General features: G+C 43.3%; 2 protein-coding genes, 1 non-coding gene and 1 pseudogene across 6 annotated transcripts; 1 reads left to right on the top strand and 3 right to left on the bottom strand.

Annotated features, from left to right (window-relative positions):
• Positions 1-2,216: 2,216 nt before the first annotated feature.
• On the bottom strand, positions 2,217-2,825 carry LOC136535012 (alpha-1,3-arabinosyltransferase XAT3-like). The gene has a single exon (XM_066527357.1). It carries the CDS (start codon positions 2,823-2,825, stop codon positions 2,217-2,219), a length of 609 nt encoding a protein of 202 aa, XP_066383454.1.
• An 835-nt stretch (positions 2,826-3,660) lies between these two features.
• Positions 3,661-6,709, bottom strand: LOC136535014 (alpha-1,3-arabinosyltransferase XAT3-like). 4 transcript variants are annotated; one of them, XM_066527363.1, is made up of 4 exons: positions 6,346-6,686; positions 5,897-6,260; positions 5,715-5,801; positions 3,661-5,081 (listed from the first exon to the last, which is right to left on the bottom strand). In XM_066527363.1, exon 4 carries the CDS (start codon positions 4,367-4,369, stop codon positions 3,854-3,856), a length of 516 nt encoding a protein of 171 aa, XP_066383460.1. In that variant the 5' UTR covers positions 4,370-5,081; positions 5,715-5,801; positions 5,897-6,260; positions 6,346-6,686; the 3' UTR covers positions 3,661-3,853. The 4 variants fall into 4 exon arrangements, 3 of the variants coding, with proteins under 3 accessions (XP_066383460.1, XP_066383459.1, XP_066383461.1); XM_066527362.1 differs by having other exon boundaries at positions 5,897-6,687; XR_010778902.1 differs by lacking the exon at positions 3,661-5,081 and adding an exon at positions 5,528-5,588 and having other exon boundaries at positions 5,897-6,709.
• Positions 6,710-6,788: 79 nt separating this feature from the next.
• Positions 6,789-15,702, bottom strand: LOC136535015 (probable NOT transcription complex subunit VIP2; annotated as a pseudogene).
• Positions 14,924-15,001, top strand: LOC136535018 (small nucleolar RNA snoR35). The gene has a single exon (XR_010778903.1). It is a non-coding gene; the product is annotated as a small nucleolar RNA snoR35 (small nucleolar RNA).
• Positions 15,703-18,170: the final 2,468 nt, after the last annotated feature.

The raw sequence follows: 18,170 nt of genomic DNA, 5'->3' as shown, positions 1-18,170 counted from the left end.
TGCGTCTCTGCAACATGCAGTGGACACTATGCCAGATTTTCACATTAGAGACGCGTCTAGACTGTCATTACTGACGTGGAAAAAACGCGTCACTTACATTGCGTCTGATGACCTTCATCCGCGACGCGTTCAGCTAGGATGCGTCACTGATGACCTCCAGCCACGACGCGTTCAGCTAGGACGCGTCATGGATGACCCTTCAGCAGCGACGTGTCCAGACAAAACACATCACTGATGTGGATCTCAGCAGCGACGCATTTTGGCTAAACGCTTCACTAATGACAATTTACAAAAACAAAAAAAAGGAAAATCTCTACTATGGTCCTTTATGCATTACACATGTTTCATCCATTTCAGCAATCAAATTCTATACAAACATCAGATACAACTTAAGCTACAAAGCATCAATTTCAGCAATCAAATTCTATACAAACATCAGATACAACTTAAGCTACAAAGTATCTGCTCAAAGAACTGCAGCCTAGAAGATTTCTAATAATACATGAGCAGCAACAGAGAAGATTTCTAATAGTACAAAAGCTGTAACTACATTGGGTATAAGAGCTATTCTTGAGATCCTGCAAAAACCATTATAAACCAAAGTACAAAAATAGAAGTGCCAACAACAGAGAATACTAAGCAATAAGGTTTCCACCTAACAATGTTCAGAATTCAGAAAGAAGGGCAACATGCAGCAGCTCTCTGTACATGTGAATTTGTTTGGGATATAATCCTAATGGAACCAGTCAACCCAAATGTATTTCATTTAAACCTATAATCAATTCCTATCTCACGTTCTCAACTTGTACAGCATGCATATCTCACGAATTAATGGCAGATTAGAACTAATGATATATTAGGATTTATTTTATAGAAACTTTTTGCCCACAATTAGATATATTCAACACTAGATTCATCTCTGAAGGCTGCTGTGAAAAATAAATTTCATTCACCAGATATGATAAGTATATAAGAGATTCAGTGACTATGCTTAAGCATCATGTGAAGCTGAATTTGTTCTCTATAATTTGCACTAATAAGTAGCTGAATAATCTGTACCAAAAATAAAATACCAAGCCAATGGTGAACCTGTAAACTAATTGACTTCAGTGCACATCCAATTGCAGTTTACCAAAGACTAGCATTAGAGAAGCATGTCAAGGTGAAGGTAACTGTAGATTGCTCAGTTTTTTGGAATGGTGCAAGTGTAAACATGCAATAAGCCAAGAATATAAGCATTTCCGTGCTGTTAAATGCATACAAACTAGCATTGTGTCCAGAGTCACTGGCTCTAGATGTGTCGAATATTCAGATGCAAACCAGTGGTTTTGTCCGGTCTCTGAATTCATTTGATGACCTCTTGTGGCAATTAAAGTAGTTAGCTAACCAATGTTAAATCATAAATAAGAATCTGTAAACTGTGCACACTCAACTCAGTCATAAGGAATGCTTCCTAAAGCAGCCTATGTGGATTGTGGCACAACTAAGATTGATGACACTGAATCAGGCTCACATAAACAGGCTCGATGGTGCAGGGGAAGATACTTCTCCAATTTACTCTATAGCAGTAGAGCTTAGAAGTTGAGTTTACAAATATATATACAATTATTTTGCTGATGAGTTTGACACAGAATTACAGAAGAAGACCAGCAGAACACATTGATAAGTTTTGCATTCAAAATTGATGTTATGCACAGCAGCTCCGAAAGACATAAATAGATGACACATGTTAACGAACACTGTACATCGTCAATATGATGCATATTTTCATCAATTAACGAACACAATGTACTAAAAAGGGGTCTACTACATGCTCGTATGCCTATCGGCTGGTGAGCTGCCGACAGGCTTGTATATGTCATTTTTTTTATAACAACTTCTAATTTTGTATATAATCAGGTCGGGTTTGGATCAGCCCGAGCAAAAATGTCACGTCTAAATCTTTAGCTCAAGCCTGGCCCAACACATTGTCAAGTTGAATCAGGCTATTTATTGGATTTTTTTTTTGGGTTGGGTCGAGTCTTAGGCCGAAAATCATGACTCTAAATTCTCAAAAAGAAAATCATGACTCTATAACTTATCTGAATAATGGAGTGGATAATATCCATACATTTTTTAAGAGATATATTACTAAGATGTTTTGGGTACAAAACTGCAAATGTAATGATGCATGTGCAGTGTGCTTAGTGCATTAAGAGTGAGCACGTGTAACAGGGTCACTCGCGCCGCATCCGCTTCACCATCTGCAGCGTCGGCGCGAACCTGGTGGTGTTGAGCCAGATGTTCTGCTCCCGCCAGTAGAACTTCGCGTTGCTGCCATTCCTGTAGAACACGTCGGGGTCGGTGATCACCGGGTGGTCCTCGCCGTACCTGTTGTACATCGTGCTCTCCTCGGCGGCGATGCTGTACATGACGTGGCGGAGCCCCATGTGTGCCGCTAGGGCGCCGGAGAACCCTTCCCCGTAAGGCTCCATCTTCCCCCATGGGATGACCTGCACCACCACGGCGCCCGCGCGTAGGAACACCATGTTGGTAAGCCCGGAGCCGTGCGCGCCCACGAGCACGTCGCACGCGTCCACCTCGCGCGCCACCGCGCCCACGTCCGCCCAGGACGCCACCTCATCCATACATGCCACCTCGAAGCCCGCGCGCTCTATCGTGTCCATGATCGCGCCCTCGTTCACGAACTGCCGCGTGCGTCCCCGGAGGATGAGCATGAGCCACGGCCTCATTCCGCCACCACCAGACTTGCACGGTAGCGTGATGCTGGCTCCTGGCGACAGCAGGGGGTAGGCGGCTCGGACGAACTCGCGGAACGCGAGCATGTCGTGTCGAAGTCGCGGTGGTGGGCGCGGAGGCCGACGACGAGGTGGGCGTAGCACCGCATGACGTCGCCGTCCACGTCGAGGTCCACCACGTCGAACCGCGAGAGCGCGCGGAAGACGTGGTCGTACTTGCCGCGAGAGCACCGGCGCCGGTGGCGAGGAGCTCGACGTCGCTCCCGAAGGCCCGTGCCGTCGTGAAGAGTGGCCCCAGCACGTCGCTGAAGGCGTGCCTGTAGTTGGACGTCAGGCCGCCGAGCGCGAACACCACAGGCTGACTAGACTTGTTGGCCCTCCATTGGCCGACATGCCTCGTGCAGCTGCCACTTTTGCCTATCGTCTCGTGGCCTTCCAGCTTGCTGTCACCTCCATGAAAACCATCAATTGTACCTCCATTTGTTTAATTGCTTGGCATGCACCTTGATGGAAATGAAGAATTCAAACCCTAGTGCTAATACCCTTGGCTCTTCCTGGCTTGCATTTGTCATTACATAAGAGCTCCACCACCTATGACAGTGATGCCAGTGGTGATGCCTACTTGAGCCAAGTACACCAAACCGATTCAAAGATTCCTAACAGTGATGCAACCAACAAGCAAATCGTATCAGCAAACTACTCCTAGTTAATGCTTGTATGCTGTCAATTTTGGATACCACAAACTTCAACTTGACTCTTTCTTGCTGATCCAGTTGGATCTGATCAAATGCAGGGTTGGGTCGGGTTTGGATCAGACCGAGAAAAAATATCACGTCAAAATCTTTGGCTCAAGCCTGGCCCAACACATTGTCAGGTTGAATCAGGCTATTTATTGGATTTTTTTTTTGGTTGGGTCGGGTCGTAGGCCGAAAATCATGACTCTAAATTCTCAAAAAGAAAATCATGACTCTAAAACTTATCTGAATAATGGAGTGGATAATATCCATACATTTTTAAGAGATATATTACTAAGATGTTTTGGGGTACAAAACTGCAAATGTAATGATGCGTGTGCAGTGTGCTTAGTGCATTAAGAGCGAGCATGTGTAACAGGGTCACTCGCGCCGCATCCGCTTCACCATCTGCAGCGTCGGCGCGAACCTGGTGGTGTTGAGCCGGATGTTCTGCTCCCGCCTGTAGAATTTCGCGTTGCTGCCGTTCCTGTAGAACACGTCGGGGTCGGCGATCACCGGGTGGTCCTTGCCGTACCTGTCGTACGGCGTGCTCTCCTCAGCGGTGATGTTGTACACGACGTGGCAGAGCCCCATGTGCGCCGCTGGGGCACCGAAGAACCCTTCCCCGTAGGGCTCCATCTTCCCCCATGGGATGACCTGCACCACCACGGCGCCCGCTCGCAGGAACACCATGTTGGTCAGCCCGGCGCCGTGCGCGCCCACGAGCACGTCGCACGCGTCCACCTCGCGCGCTACCGCACCCACGTCCGCCCAGGACACCGCCTTGTCCATGCGCGCCACCTCGAAGCCCGCGCGCTCGATCGCGTCCATGATCGCGCCCTCGTTCACGAACCGCCGCGTGCGTCCCCGGAGGATGAGCATGAGCCGCGGCCTCATTCCGCCACCACCAGACTTGCACGGTAGCGCGACGCTGGCACCTGGTGGCGGCAGGGGGTAGGCGGCTCAGACGAACTCGCGGAACGCGAGCATGTCGTACCCATTCGGGGCGCACGCTGGGTCGATGTCGAAGTCGCGGTGGTGGGCGCGGAGGCCGACGACGAGGTGGGCGTAGCACCACACGACGTCGCCGTCCGCGTCGAGGTCCACCACGTCGTACCGCGAGAGCGCGCGGAAGACGCGGCCGTACTTGCCGCGAGAGCGCCGGCGCCGGTGGCGAGGAGCTCGACGTCGCCCCCGAAGGCCCACGCCGTCGTGAAGAGCGGCCCCAGCACGTAGCTGAAGGCGTGCCTGTAGTTGGACGTCAGGCCGCCGAGCGCGAACACCACGGCCGGCACGCCCCGGCGGACCGTGCAGCGGGGCGCCTCGTGGAGACTGGACGCGTCCAGGGACCAGACGGTCACCTCGCGGACGTCGACGATCTTGCGGGACTGGGAGCGGATGCTCTAGGTGGCCGCTGCAGCGTTGACCAGCTGCGGCGGCGGCGGGATGAAGTAGACCACCGAATTGTTGGCGCCACTCACCGTGCGCGCGTCGCCCCACATCTCGCACCCGTCGTAGCGCCGGTCGGAGAGGTCGCAGATCGGCTCCAGAGGAGGATGCACTTGCGCAACAGAGGTTGCCATCGCCGTCGCCGGTGCAATTTCTTCACCTGCAAACGGAGGAAAAAAACTGAGAAATTTAGCTGTAATGCCTAGGAATCTGAACTTGCTGGTGAGACGATGGAGAGTGAACCAGTGATTTTTTTTCGGAGAACTCGTGGCCAAGGTTTTTTTTTATCGGCCGAAATTCACGAAAATTTCTGAAATTTCCTTTCTATCCACAGGTCCGATAAAATTTGACATCGGCCAAATTTTTCCCTTCTTAGTCAACCCAAATTCAGCCGTGCGACAAACCCACACTATAATGTTTTATTCTTGTTTTATCTGTGAACAAGTGATGTTTAATAGCTTAGGAATAGTTTCGAGTCAAATTCTACGGAATTTTTTCAAAACAATTTGAATTTTTTTAATTTGATCCGATATTTCCGATATATCTTGCTTATCCTATTTATCCATGACCTCCGATAAACTCTTATTTCCGATAATGAAAACCTTGCTCGTGGCATCTTTTTTCTGGGCCTGCTCTGTGAACACCGGAGGTTCTGCTGTCCTATCGGCTGCAAAATGTTGGGTCAAATTTGCCAGCGATCGATCTTTAGATGGTGAATTGGGAAGAAACGAATACCGAGACTTGTGTGCGGTGTCATGCATGATGAACTCGACTGGACTGCAAGGTAGCTCACCTAGCGGTGGCAGTGCATGACCACTAGTCTCCTCCCCCGGCGCCGGCAAACCTGCACCGCCGTCTCCCGACGAGCCCCGCAAGAGAGCTAGCTTTGACGACAACGCAAAACAAGTCCGTGACCGTGAGTGAGAACGAAACCGTAGGTTTGACACGTGTAATTCGTATATAAGATCGGCTCACCGTTTGTGCCACGGACTGCGAACTGCGTCGGCACGGAGAGAAAGATCACCGCCGCGACGAAGAGGCCGGCGAACAGCGCGACGGCGAGTCTGCTCTCCGCGAGCGCCGGCCATAACTTGTTCAGGGTCTTCTTCATTTGGACTGAAACCGGAACCGGCAGTTGCAAGAGCAGTAGTAGTCCAGCCAGGACACTCCCGTTTCTCCTCCTTAAAAAGCCGCTTTTGTCAGGGAATTCTGCGTTCCATGACTCTCACACACCCCATGGAATTCTGCATTTCAGGTCTTCGCTTCACGTTATGAGTCAGAGGCAATACGGCATGGTTCTGTTGCCCCGTTCGGTTCACTGAAAAAACAAACCGAAACACTGTTTCGGCTGATTTGTTGTGAGAAAAAAACACTGTTCTGGTTAAAAAAACAAGCTGAAAAAACAGATTATAAGATAAGCAAACATAGCCTATGTTGCAGTACACGTCTTGTTTTCAGTCGTTTGGGCTGCTCCACTCGTACGTTTTTAGTAGGCTGCTTGCTCGAAATTGGTTGCTATTGGGGGCAGAGGGGGGGAGTACAATAAATGGTGACTGTGCATTGCCTGTGGAATTCGAGTATGGCTGCTGGATCTGGCAGGGTAGAAACTATACTTTCAGTTCAGGGGGGGTAAAGGATAGGTACCGGACATGCAAATTCATCCTTTTCTTCTTTGTGTGCATTCACAACGTAGAAATAGACCACTTTGTCAGCCTATATCAACAACAGTGGTTGAACCTTTTTTTTTTTGAGGAAAAACAGTGGTTGCACCTGAATGACGCACGTTTGCCCGTTAGAGTCAGGTAGAAAAAACATCTTTGCCTCAAGCGTCACGGCCCGGACGGGGTCACGACATTAAAACAAGCTGCAAGGCAACGACTAGACATCTTCGCCTGTTCGCAAGTAGTCATACTCGAACACTCGACGATGTGGCGGGATGTGCACACAGTGACGCTAAGTGTGCACGCCGCTCCCCAAAACCTCCTTAGGATACTACAGTTCTACAACAAGACAGTTTATCTTTCGCTGAAGCCTCGACATGATATGATTCGACAGTCGACAGAGGGTAAGACATTAAAACCAGCTATGCGTTGTCATTTGAAGCTGGTGAGGTAACTGTGCAGAGAAACTAATCCTGAACATTAGGCAGTTTTAAGGGGATCGAAGGAAAATGCAAACATTCGCTCCCACTGTTTTAGTATAATTACACGGGGTGTCAACTGGACATTCCCCACTTCTGTTCTGCAGCTTCCTCCTCCCTGCAGATCGTTAGATGTTTCTGAGTCTCTCTCCTAGTCCTGCCCATGTGAAACCAGGGAAGAAGTTATGCTCAAATTACAGCAAAATTAACTACAATCAGCTCACTTATCTAAAAAACAATGGATAAATCATGATTGGATACATTGCAATGCATTATTAAGTTTGTTTACACATAATGGGAATAAATCACAATCTTTTTTGCGAAACAATATGGCACTGGACGCTGTATCTTTTAATAGGAAACACAAAACCAAATGCATCCTGATCCCTTATTTGTGAAATAAGATACCACGTGATACCGCACCTTTTAAGAAAGAAAAAAAAAGTAATGCAATGAAACATAGAAGAGAGCAAGGTTCTGTTGAAGCCCAATTTCCTTTCTAAAGGACTACTTCTCGTACCCGTTGGATTGATCAGCCAGATTTTCTCTCTTAATCTGACTGTCCATCTCGATGCCACAACCGATTCCCTCGCCCTCCCGAGGCCATCACGACCGCCGCCTTCAGAAGCAGGGCTTCACTGCTCTGCCCTCCTCCCTCTCATGCGATTTCATGCTGTCAAATCCGCTATCAGCTAACCCATCTTCAACGAGAACAACCCGTCAATTGCCCCTAGACCCCACCACACCGCGGCGGACAGCGTCCACATTGCCATGACACCACCTACTTTACCAAGCCAGCCTCCCTCTCAGGTGACCTCCAAACATGCCTGAATCAGGTATGTCCTCACCCCCAGTGCTAAATCCCCAAAGCAAAACTAAACCCAAATAAATACACGACACTGGGATTTGCAGGATCCAAGTCACCTTAGATCTCACCAAATCTGAAACAATGAACTGCAGTCCAAACAGCATTGCAAGTAGTATTTGTCTGACAAAAAATACCTACCTTAAAAGTTAGGCAATGATGGCATAATGTGAATATGAACTTCTTAGTCCCATCCAACAGGGAAAATATGAGTCAGGACTAAGGAGGTACCTGATGAAATTAAATATTGCATTGAAAATAACAATGGAATCATTGTCTACTACAGAAGGAAGATCAAATAAAACTAGGTTACTGGGAAGAGCCTTACCCAGATTTTCTTTTCATCTAACGTTTTGTGCTATTGAAGGCAGGGCTGGCCTTTTCTCTACCAGCTCATAGTGGAGAACAAAGTTGTCCTGCAGTAAACACAGGATAATGTAACTTTCAAGTGTACAAGAGATGCCACATATTTTTTTCCAGTATATAGGTCAACAGGACCAAACCTTACGGACTGAATCCCAGATCTCTGGGTCAAAGCAAAGGTAAGATCCACGTTCATAGAAGTGAGTTTTGACTAGAGGTTCCACATTTGCAGTTCTTGTGAACCATAAGCGCACTTCTTTATGGTAAAACCATCCCCGATTATACCTGAGAAGACAAAATCAAATACACTATAGGGTTTATTAAGGTTAATATACATAAAGAAAAATAAAAACCAGTTTAATCTCTGTTTGGTTTAGCTATGCTGCGCTAGGTTGTCAAGTGTGGTACATGTGAAAAGGTAGCTTTTGACAAATATAGTTAGATACTATTGCTGTCATTCAATAGTAGACAGAATGAAAGAGAGTTCATGGCAATATCTTGAAAAATGGCTAAGCCTAGAAGAAGACTCAAGGGACACGCAGCAATGCGACACAAACACTCATCAAAGTTAGCAAACTACCAACAAACAAATATTGTAATGGACTGAAACTTCATTAACTAAAATGAGAAGTAAAGAGTAAATTTGAAAACACTTGTGGTCAAGTAGTCTAGCTGCTTAGAGCAGCAGTTCAAGGCTTTACTGACCCAAACAACAATCCATGCATAGGTTCTTAGTGTGTACAAGTAACATAATCTTTCAAAAAAAACAGAAGAAGTGCCAAATTATATAACACAAAAGCTCGGCTGGTTCAACATTCACTGAATTAGGTTCATATATGCAGGTTACATTTGCTTCTAATAAGTGGAAACTGGCATCATTAACCCATCGTTACGCTGGCAGCTGGTTTATGAACAAGTTTTACAGCATTAACAAGGATATTAATCTTTGCCACGGATATTGCTGATATGTGATCGTAACACTTAATACAGTACTACAAAAAAGTCTAGAAACATAAAAAGCAAGGAGCATGAAAACTCAGATAAATAGCACCAAGATATGCTAAAGAAATGGCCTCAATGTACTCACAGTTTCATTGGCAGCATACAGCTGAGCTTCATCCCTTGGCATGCTGCAAGAAGAAAAATATAATCAGATTAAACTATGGTGAGTAAATGACAAGCCTAATGAAGTAAAATATTATGGTAGAACTGTGGAAGTACCTATAGAAGATGTAAAATAGTATTAGTATGTGAAACTTCTGAAAAAGTAAGGGCTGCAACAAGACAGAATTTGTTAAAATGTAATATGAACCAGACACATCAAGATAAAATTCTGGTGGTTTTAAAAATCTCATTATCGAAAGTAGCCTACAGTTACGGGGTGCTTACCTGTAGCGGTGGAGTTTGCTCAGAGAAGTAACAAGCTGGAATTCGAAAATCAGTATCTCCTTCTGCTGGGTCATTCGACCAGGGTGAGCCAAATGTCTTGTATAGATTATCTGGTGAGTTCAAGTTCAAACCCAATGTTGTCAAATCTATTCCTAAAGCAAGAGATGCTAAATCAGCATCATTCATCCTTATAACTCCCAGCAATCCTAACAAGCCATATGGATCAGGTGGTGTTGGTCCCGCCTGAATCTTTTGAATCTGGTCCCGATATGAATGTACAGCTGAAGACATCTGCTGAAACCTGAAATGATTTTGAGGCTGCGGCTGCTGGTATTGCGGCAGAAATTGATCATATGATCCCAAACCAGAAGTTTGACTGGGTGGTCTCAGTAAATATTGTGGGATCCGGCATTCTGGACCTGATAGAACATAATTGAGATTACTACCATCGTTCAATCAAAGGGGCAATATAAACATCAAAGTGATACATCCCTCTGGAAAGATTAATTGGATGGTTGGTTTGGGAAAATCATGGGGTACTTACTGAATTAGCACCTTGCTGGTGTTGTTGACGATTAGGTAGGTAGCTACTTCCTAAGTTAAAGCCTGACCTTGCCATCTGTGTATGTGTGCATATTATGTCAAAAAAAAAAGACAACGACTCAAGGGGATGATTATTCAAACTACAGAAAATTAACTCACAGGATACTGCTGCGATTGCATTACAGGTACATTCTCGTGGAGTTGTTCCTTATGATGCAACTCCATAGCATTATAATCCGAAGGGTTACCTGATAACACAAGAGATTATTAAATTTTCCAAGTTGTTAAAATAGAGTTAACAAGAATAAATGCATTAACTAGTGAAATGTCCATAAAGAGAATGTCAAGCATCAATAAAACATAAGATTCTATTTTTTTGTGTGGGTTTATGAAGGAGTGATACTCCAATCCAATGAGGATGTTTAGGTTTCATGCACCAACCAATGAACCCAAAGCTTAAGCGATTGGGAAGAGGTGGGCAATCCACTAATACTTCACAACAGAGGAAAGAATCGGTTCAAAAGGCAGGTAAAAAGATAACAATGATTCAAGATTTGTAACACAACTAAGGAAAAAAATTGACCTCTTTATAGAAAAATGATTCAGCAGCGAAGATTAGACGCAATTCATCCAAGGGCAATGCTAGTTTTTCCTTTGTAAAGAAGGAAAAAGGATGTAATAATGGCTCAAAAGTATGACCTTATTGCAAAACTTTGTTTCCTATTGCAAACTTGTTTCATTTTGGTGTATCACAAAAGACGCAAGAAACGAAAAGGGATGTGAAGCTTCATACAGTACAGTGCTCAGGGTACGCTATGTCCAGCCGAAAGGGTCGCAACATCGTACCTCAGTAGCAATTGCATCTCATAATTAGGAGGGTTTTTTTTATCTATTTTGGTTGAAATGGTCAGGTCTCATGAGAAATCCTAAGGGCTTGAACATCTCTGGATGGTTCAGGTGCTACCTCATAAAGGCCAATTTACCTTCCATGTCTTATATGGATTGTAGTAGTGTACTTGTGTTGTTTCCATATACAAGCACAACATCACAAGATCATACAACAAATTCTCTGTACGAATTGTTGAAAGATGATTCCACAACATCATACGGGAAAAACTCAAGGGCTGTGTGCTCACTTTTGGTTTTGGTTACTAGAATGCTGACAGAAGGATTACAGGCTGGTTGCCATGTTCACACAAGCATGCAAGTTATAATTGGACCTTTTGTTTATGTTACGAATCTCACCTATTACAAAAACAAAAACAAAAAAAAAAACAAAAAAAAACTATTAACCAAAATATTTCATAAGAAGAAGTCTCAACCACAGGGTCAAGAAAAGGCCACAAACCGTGGCTATTAAATAGCACAGAGAGTGGCCCTTTTTTGTGAGAAAAGAGAGTCGAACTCGCGACCTGTAGGTCACACAACAGCTCCCCCAACCACTGCGCTACACGCACATTTTCCGAATCTCCCCTTATCGACCATCAAATAATGGTCCATGATAATTCTAGTTGGCCAGCGGTTTGATGAATAATCCCAATATTGGCCCTTCATTCCTACAAAAAGGGGAAAAACCCACCGATATGCTGGTACAGGGCCAGGTCTTCTATTGATTCCTTTTTGTTATTATAGGCTCAGTGACGGGTTTCTTCATTATTGTTGTCGGGCTTTTTTGTTACTTTGAAGACCACTTTTGTTGTCGGTCACCAAAGAGCTAGAAGATGGATAACACATCCAAAAGACAAGATTTTTACGTAGATAGATTCTTCTCTCTATCACCTCTTCCCATCTTTAGCCTAGTCATAGTCACATAAAACAGGGTCAAAGGCATCGACCCTCGACCCGGGAATGTCGCCCAACCCGGGTATGCCAGGATCATTTTCGACCATTGCGTCAAAACCTCTCCCAATAGCGTACCACATTCATCGACTCCATTCCTCAACCCCATTGACACAGGAAACTTTGTGGCTATGGGCCAGTCTAAAAGTGTGGCTATGGGCCTAGTCTAAAAGTGTATCCACCGCGTTGGATATCAATAACAACCACAAATATAGCCAAGGCTTAGGATGATTAGACAATCCATCTATAGCTCCATCGTGTCCTATGGGTATGATCACCCACAAACTTGTGTTGGCCTTCTGGATCTTTGTTGCCAATATCCAATGTAGTAAGGCAGACCACTTTATAAGAGTGGCAAGATGACGAGTTCGCCGTTAAGAACTGTTCACATCATGTTATACCTTTGGCAGGTTTGCAAATGCTCATCTGGATACTAGTCGTGTATTTCTACTTGACGCAGGGATTGTCAAAGATGGGACAGTATATGCTACTCCCTCCATTCCAAATTATAAGACATTTTGGCTTTTTAGATACATTAGTTTAACTATGTATCTAGACATAGTGTATATCTAAGTGTATAGCAAAAGTTATATCTAGAAAAGCTAAAACATCTTATAATTTGGGAATGGGAGAGAGTACAAGAGAATCTAACGATAGGGGCCTTACTGTTGCCAAGGAAAAAGCCAATTGCAACAAGAGAAACAAAAAGATTTCACATTAAACCTATGAAAGTGTAATAACCTCTGATTAACTTGAGGAAAAGATAAATAGTAAATTGAAAGATGGAGCTCACAACACAAGCCAGGGTCATACTGTTGAAAACTAAACAGTTCAAATGCTAAGCTCAAGTACTCAACAAATACAGAGTAACAAGGGCCAGTTTATAACAAACTGTAGAAGATACACAACTGATATTGGAAGGTCAAGATCAGTAACACAATTCGTTTCAAAAAATATATATATACACAATCAAACAGATCGGCACCACAGATGGCAAAATGAGGAAATCCCACTAAATCAACTGACAATTTATAGTAACAATTTGACTAGAACAACCTTTATATCCAGGCAAAGCCGGGAAGTCTTCATTTTGAATGCTGAATTCCTGGTTTTGTTGCACAATGGTGTTAACACCAACTCCTTGCTTGTGCAGTGACCCTGCAATTTAAAGAAATTAGCAAAATCAATATCCAAATAATAATTAAGAAATATATTAGTTTCCAGCACTCTTACCATATTGTCCTTGCGGACCACCAGCAGAACTAGGCCGGCCAGACAATTGGGGAAAATCATTATGTCAAATGGAGCAGTGTCACTGGCATCATGCAACATCCCCATAGAACTAAGAGAATTATTTCCTACTTGAATTTGGTTCTGTGATAATGAACCTCCAGATGTTGGATATGAACTTCCAAGCATATTTATCAACTGAGGAGATGCTGGTTTCAGAGATTAAAAAAGGCTGGATGAGACATGAACTCTGATAAACAGATAAGTAATAAACAGCACACTTCTTAACCATTAAAATTTTTGGAGACTTGTTTCACAATTATACAAATAAAAAATGTACAAGCTTATATCAGGATCAGGTACTATTATGCTATATACATCTGGGATCATGAGTTGAACCGCATTACATGAGAATATAAAAACAGGAAATGTTAAGAACTTGGTATAACTGGGGAATCTTTCATGAGGTGCTACTTTCCTGTCTCGCTCACAATTACACAAACTCGCTTGCAATTTACTCTCTAGCACTACCTATTCCCACAAAGCAAAAATAGCAATACATACATGCTGATTCAACAGGCTACAAAGATAATACATTATATGGGGGCAGTGGGCTGCTTGTTTCTCATTGCCAAATTTTAATGCCAAGAAAAAGTTGAAAGGTGGGTGCTCAGCTTGAACCTTGGAGCAAGAAATGAAGCAAGTGGACAACCAACATAACATGTTAAAGAGTTGAGGCTACAACTGACCAGAAACAAGCCAGCCAACCATGACACATGGAGTCCAGTTAAATCTATTAAATTAAAAAAATATAACATTTCACTTGTTTATGGGTACACGTAATCAATTACCTTGTTGATGAAGCAAGCCATTCATCATTCGACTAGATCCTTGCACATTCAGACTACCACTCCCAGCATTGCCACTCAGATTCATCCGTGATGCAATACTTGGGACGGACAAACCACCAGTGCTTATATTTCTTCCAATATTGCTTCCACTTACAATATTTCCTACAGAACTTGTGATCCGTGGACCCAGTTTCCTAAAGATGGAGATACTGACATCCCAGGAACAGAATTGCGACTACCACCGGATAAGCCTTGGATGTTACCACCAATATTCATGCTGCTACTAAATGCCGGACCTCCGCCAAAATTCATCCCTCTACCACTGACACCTGAATGTGCATGAGGAATCTGCAAAGGGACCACACAATAAATATCTTGCTTCCACATGGATGCACAGACAGAGAAACAGACATTTGAACTATAAAAGTTGGTCCTCGGATCCCATAAGCATTAAAGTGAACATGTATGCTTACCACCAAATAAGAAAATGAATTGCAATATATATGAATAAAGGTGAGCATTAGAACCTGAGACATGGCAACCGGAAGGTTGTTTGAAGGGAATCTCCCAGGAATGCTACCTCCAGGTTGTTGAACCCAGAGGACGAAGGCCACTCATGGCAGCATTCCTTTGTGCAAGTGATCCAGGCATACTTGGAAGGTTGTAACTTCCATGAGTGTTATGCAAGCCTTTGAAAATATCAGGAAAAGAAACCTTACTTAATGCCTGTCATGTAGTATAAATGGACTAACCAAAGTTTTTTGTATTATATATATGCTCACCAGAATGATGGAAACCTGGAATTGATCCAGATTGACCCGAAAAGGATGATGTAAATGGCCTTCCAGCTGAGTCTGGAAGATTTGATGCTGAACTATTAAGGTTTGACTGCCAAGGAAAGAAAAACTGAGTTAATAAAAAAATAAACATAATATTGAGTAAGCCTGCAAACCATATTGAGATAAGCAGGCCCCTAAAGAAGTTTGAGTAGGAGATAGTCATCAAAGAGTTCAAGATGAAATACTCATTTGTTGTCCACAAAAAAAACATAAAAAAGGGTGTAAACAAACAAGCAAATGACCTACCAGATCACAACGTAACAATACCTCTGCCCTGATTTACCTGCTGATAGTCTCAAAGTGCACAAATTTGACTATCACCTAATACAAGTACCGTATATCAAACATTAAAAATATCGCTGTCTCACAATGTTTAACTATCACCTAATATAAGTACCGTATATCGAACATTAAAAATATTGTTGTGACACAATGAAGTACTTTTGATGATGATTCCATTCATATAACTCTTGCATGATATCTCTAAAAAGATTTGCCTGGTGATGATTGAAGTTATATAAAAGTTTGACTTTCATTCAAGAATATCATCCATTGGACCCAATGTAGTAAACAAATAGAAAGAACATGAATCCATAATGATAGCAAGAAAATCCAAAGGCAAGTATTGTGCAAGTACGTACATTCAGCAAGCCCGACATTTTGAAGACACCAAAAGAAACGAAGACTCAAGGGCAAATGAAGATTATCCGCAGAAAATGCAGACGCAGCGAACCCTTCCAACCTGAAACAGAAAGAGGATACATTTATAAGTAGTCAGTACAATAAGGGAATCCTTTGAACAAGGAAAATACCTTATATTAAAACAATGTGAACAACATATAACAAGTACAGCAATGAAACTGAAAGACAGACACCAAATTCAAGTTTGTCCCTAGATCAGTTGGTTTTTACATATCTGTCATTCAGTGAAATGCCATGACAACAACAAAGCTGTTAAATCCCGGGCAAATGGGGAAGGCTGAGATGAAAACCATGCAAACCATCAACAAAAAGGAAAGTCATAAAAAAATATAAAAGGATCACTTGAAACGACTGGAAAGAGTAAGCTATAAGAAAATCATTCGAAAACTAAATAACTACAATTATCACAATAACTGCAGAAATTTTGAACACTAAAAGATTGGTCAGGCCAACCTTCCAATATAAAGCAGACCATGTGCCAGCACAATATGAAAACATGCCGATTTTCCTAAACACCTCGAAACATGTAGAAGGGTTATTGTGCCATAAACTACTGGGTTACTGGGTTAGACTAGTGCATTCCAGAATAACCTGATCAGCTCAAAACATGACAGCAGCAACATTGCATATGAGAGCTGACACTGAAACTGCTGAACCATAGAATAATCCCACACACTCAATCCTTCTCCGAGGTACGAGCACACAAATCTCCGCAACCTAACACACGCATACATCAAAGCAAGGAAGGAAAAAAGCAAGAAGAAAAATTCCGGCGAACATATAACACGATCCCACTCCACATCGGCAATCGCCGGATGGACGAACAGAAACACACGTAGAAACGGATCGAAGGACGCAAAAGGCCGGTAAGGGAGTCGGATGGGAGCGGAATCGCGGGGTCTGTGTCGGGGAATTAGGGCAAACCGGGGCACGGGGCATGCTTACCGAGGGGAGGCCGAGCTGTCACGCGGGAGGCGGAGATGATCGGGTTCGCGGCGCGGCGGGGCGGCGGGTGGCGGACGCGCTCGGCGGATCCAGGGGGGATGTGGAGAGCGTCGCGACTCGCGAGAGGGCGAGACGCGCTGCGTCTGGCCGTCGGCGACGGCGAGAGGAATCGAAACTGACACGGAGAGACGACGGGGAGGGGGGGGGAGCGGAGGGGAGGAGAAAGGCACTTTAGGAGGGGCAGGAGGAGGTGGGTTTTGGTCCGTTACAGATGAAATGGATCTGGTTGGAGGATGGTCTGCGCGGGCTGAGTGGGCCGGTATTGGATTTCTTTCGAGGCTGGGGTCGAGGGATAAAATGGGCCTGATCTGGACGGCTCTCGGTAAAACATTTTTTATTTCAGGCCACTTTGAAATGTATGATTCTCAAACATATAGAAATAAAAAAAATGTATGATTAGAGTTACATATAACTTACAATCCTACAGAAATTCAAAATACAGGAAAATTACCATTTTGTACTTTGGATGCAACACAAAAAAAATTGCAAGAATTCGGAGAGATAGACACAGAGGAAACATACTAGTTTTCCTTCAAAATGTATATGATTTTATACATTTCATAGGAATCCAAAGGAATTGTATAAGGTTTATAATCATTTGTTCTAAAGGTATATACCTAATTTTCTTGTAATATTAAAATCAACTAACATTCTTATGCTTTTCCTTTGTGTCAAAGGGAGCCTCATATTGTTTTGATAGGTGCACATAACGAATTGGGATAATGGCTACGTAATAGGTACTAGTAGAGTAGGTTTAATGTCATCCTAAATAAAATGAAGCACTTTATGTGGAAAATGACGCATGACACTGTAGCTCTAAGAATAAATGGGAGAGGCATGAGAATCGATACAGTATGTCCCATCTGCAATCGATTGGATGAGAGTGGAGGGCATCTGTTCTTTTCTTTTGAGTAAATTACTTCATTGTCACTAGAATTTATATGGAATTTCCTTAGGGGCCGTTTGGATCCTTTCAATTTAGAAGAATTGAAATCTATATAATAGATTAGGCTATTTGGCTTGAATTTGACATTCCATAACATTCTCAAGCTCACAAATAAGCCTATCTTAAATTCATAGGGTGGGAGATGAAAATGGATTATATAGATCACTATGCTATAATTCTATTATTCAACTTATAGCACACTCTTTAACTCACTTCCCTACAATAGAAATGCAACATATAAGTATGTCCCTTATATATCTAACAATAAATATACAAATATATTCCATATACAACTATATTAGCTTAATTAATCTATATATAAATTGTAATTATTAGAATGAATTCAATTTCAAGGATCCAAACGGACCCATGCTATTGAAATTTTCAACTTCTCTTAGTTGCCATTATTCTAAGTTTGCATTCTCTTGGTTGTCGATATGTTAACTTGCCTTTGTTGGTACTCGATGTCATGGTCCTACAACCGATGATCATGGGGCACAGTCCGCTGCCCACATGGAAACACCTATGCTATACATC

This window comes from Miscanthus floridulus, unplaced genomic scaffold (assembly GCF_019320115.1).
Source record: "Miscanthus floridulus cultivar M001 unplaced genomic scaffold, ASM1932011v1 os_2477_3, whole genome shotgun sequence".
Taxonomy (NCBI): Eukaryota; Viridiplantae; Streptophyta; class Magnoliopsida; order Poales; family Poaceae; genus Miscanthus; species Miscanthus floridulus.
Note: the sequence above shows the minus strand (reverse complement) of the source record. Positions and strands in the feature narration are given on the sequence as shown.

Excerpts from the sequence above, each read along its gene's own strand:
- LOC136535012 (XM_066527357.1), bottom strand. The coding sequence starts at position 2,825 with ATGCTCGCGTTCCGCGAGTTCGTCCGAGCCGCCTACCCCCTGCTGTCG.
- LOC136535014 (XM_066527362.1), bottom strand. The coding sequence starts at position 4,369 with ATGAGGCCGCGGCTCATGCTCATCCTCCGGGGACGCACGCGGCGGTTC.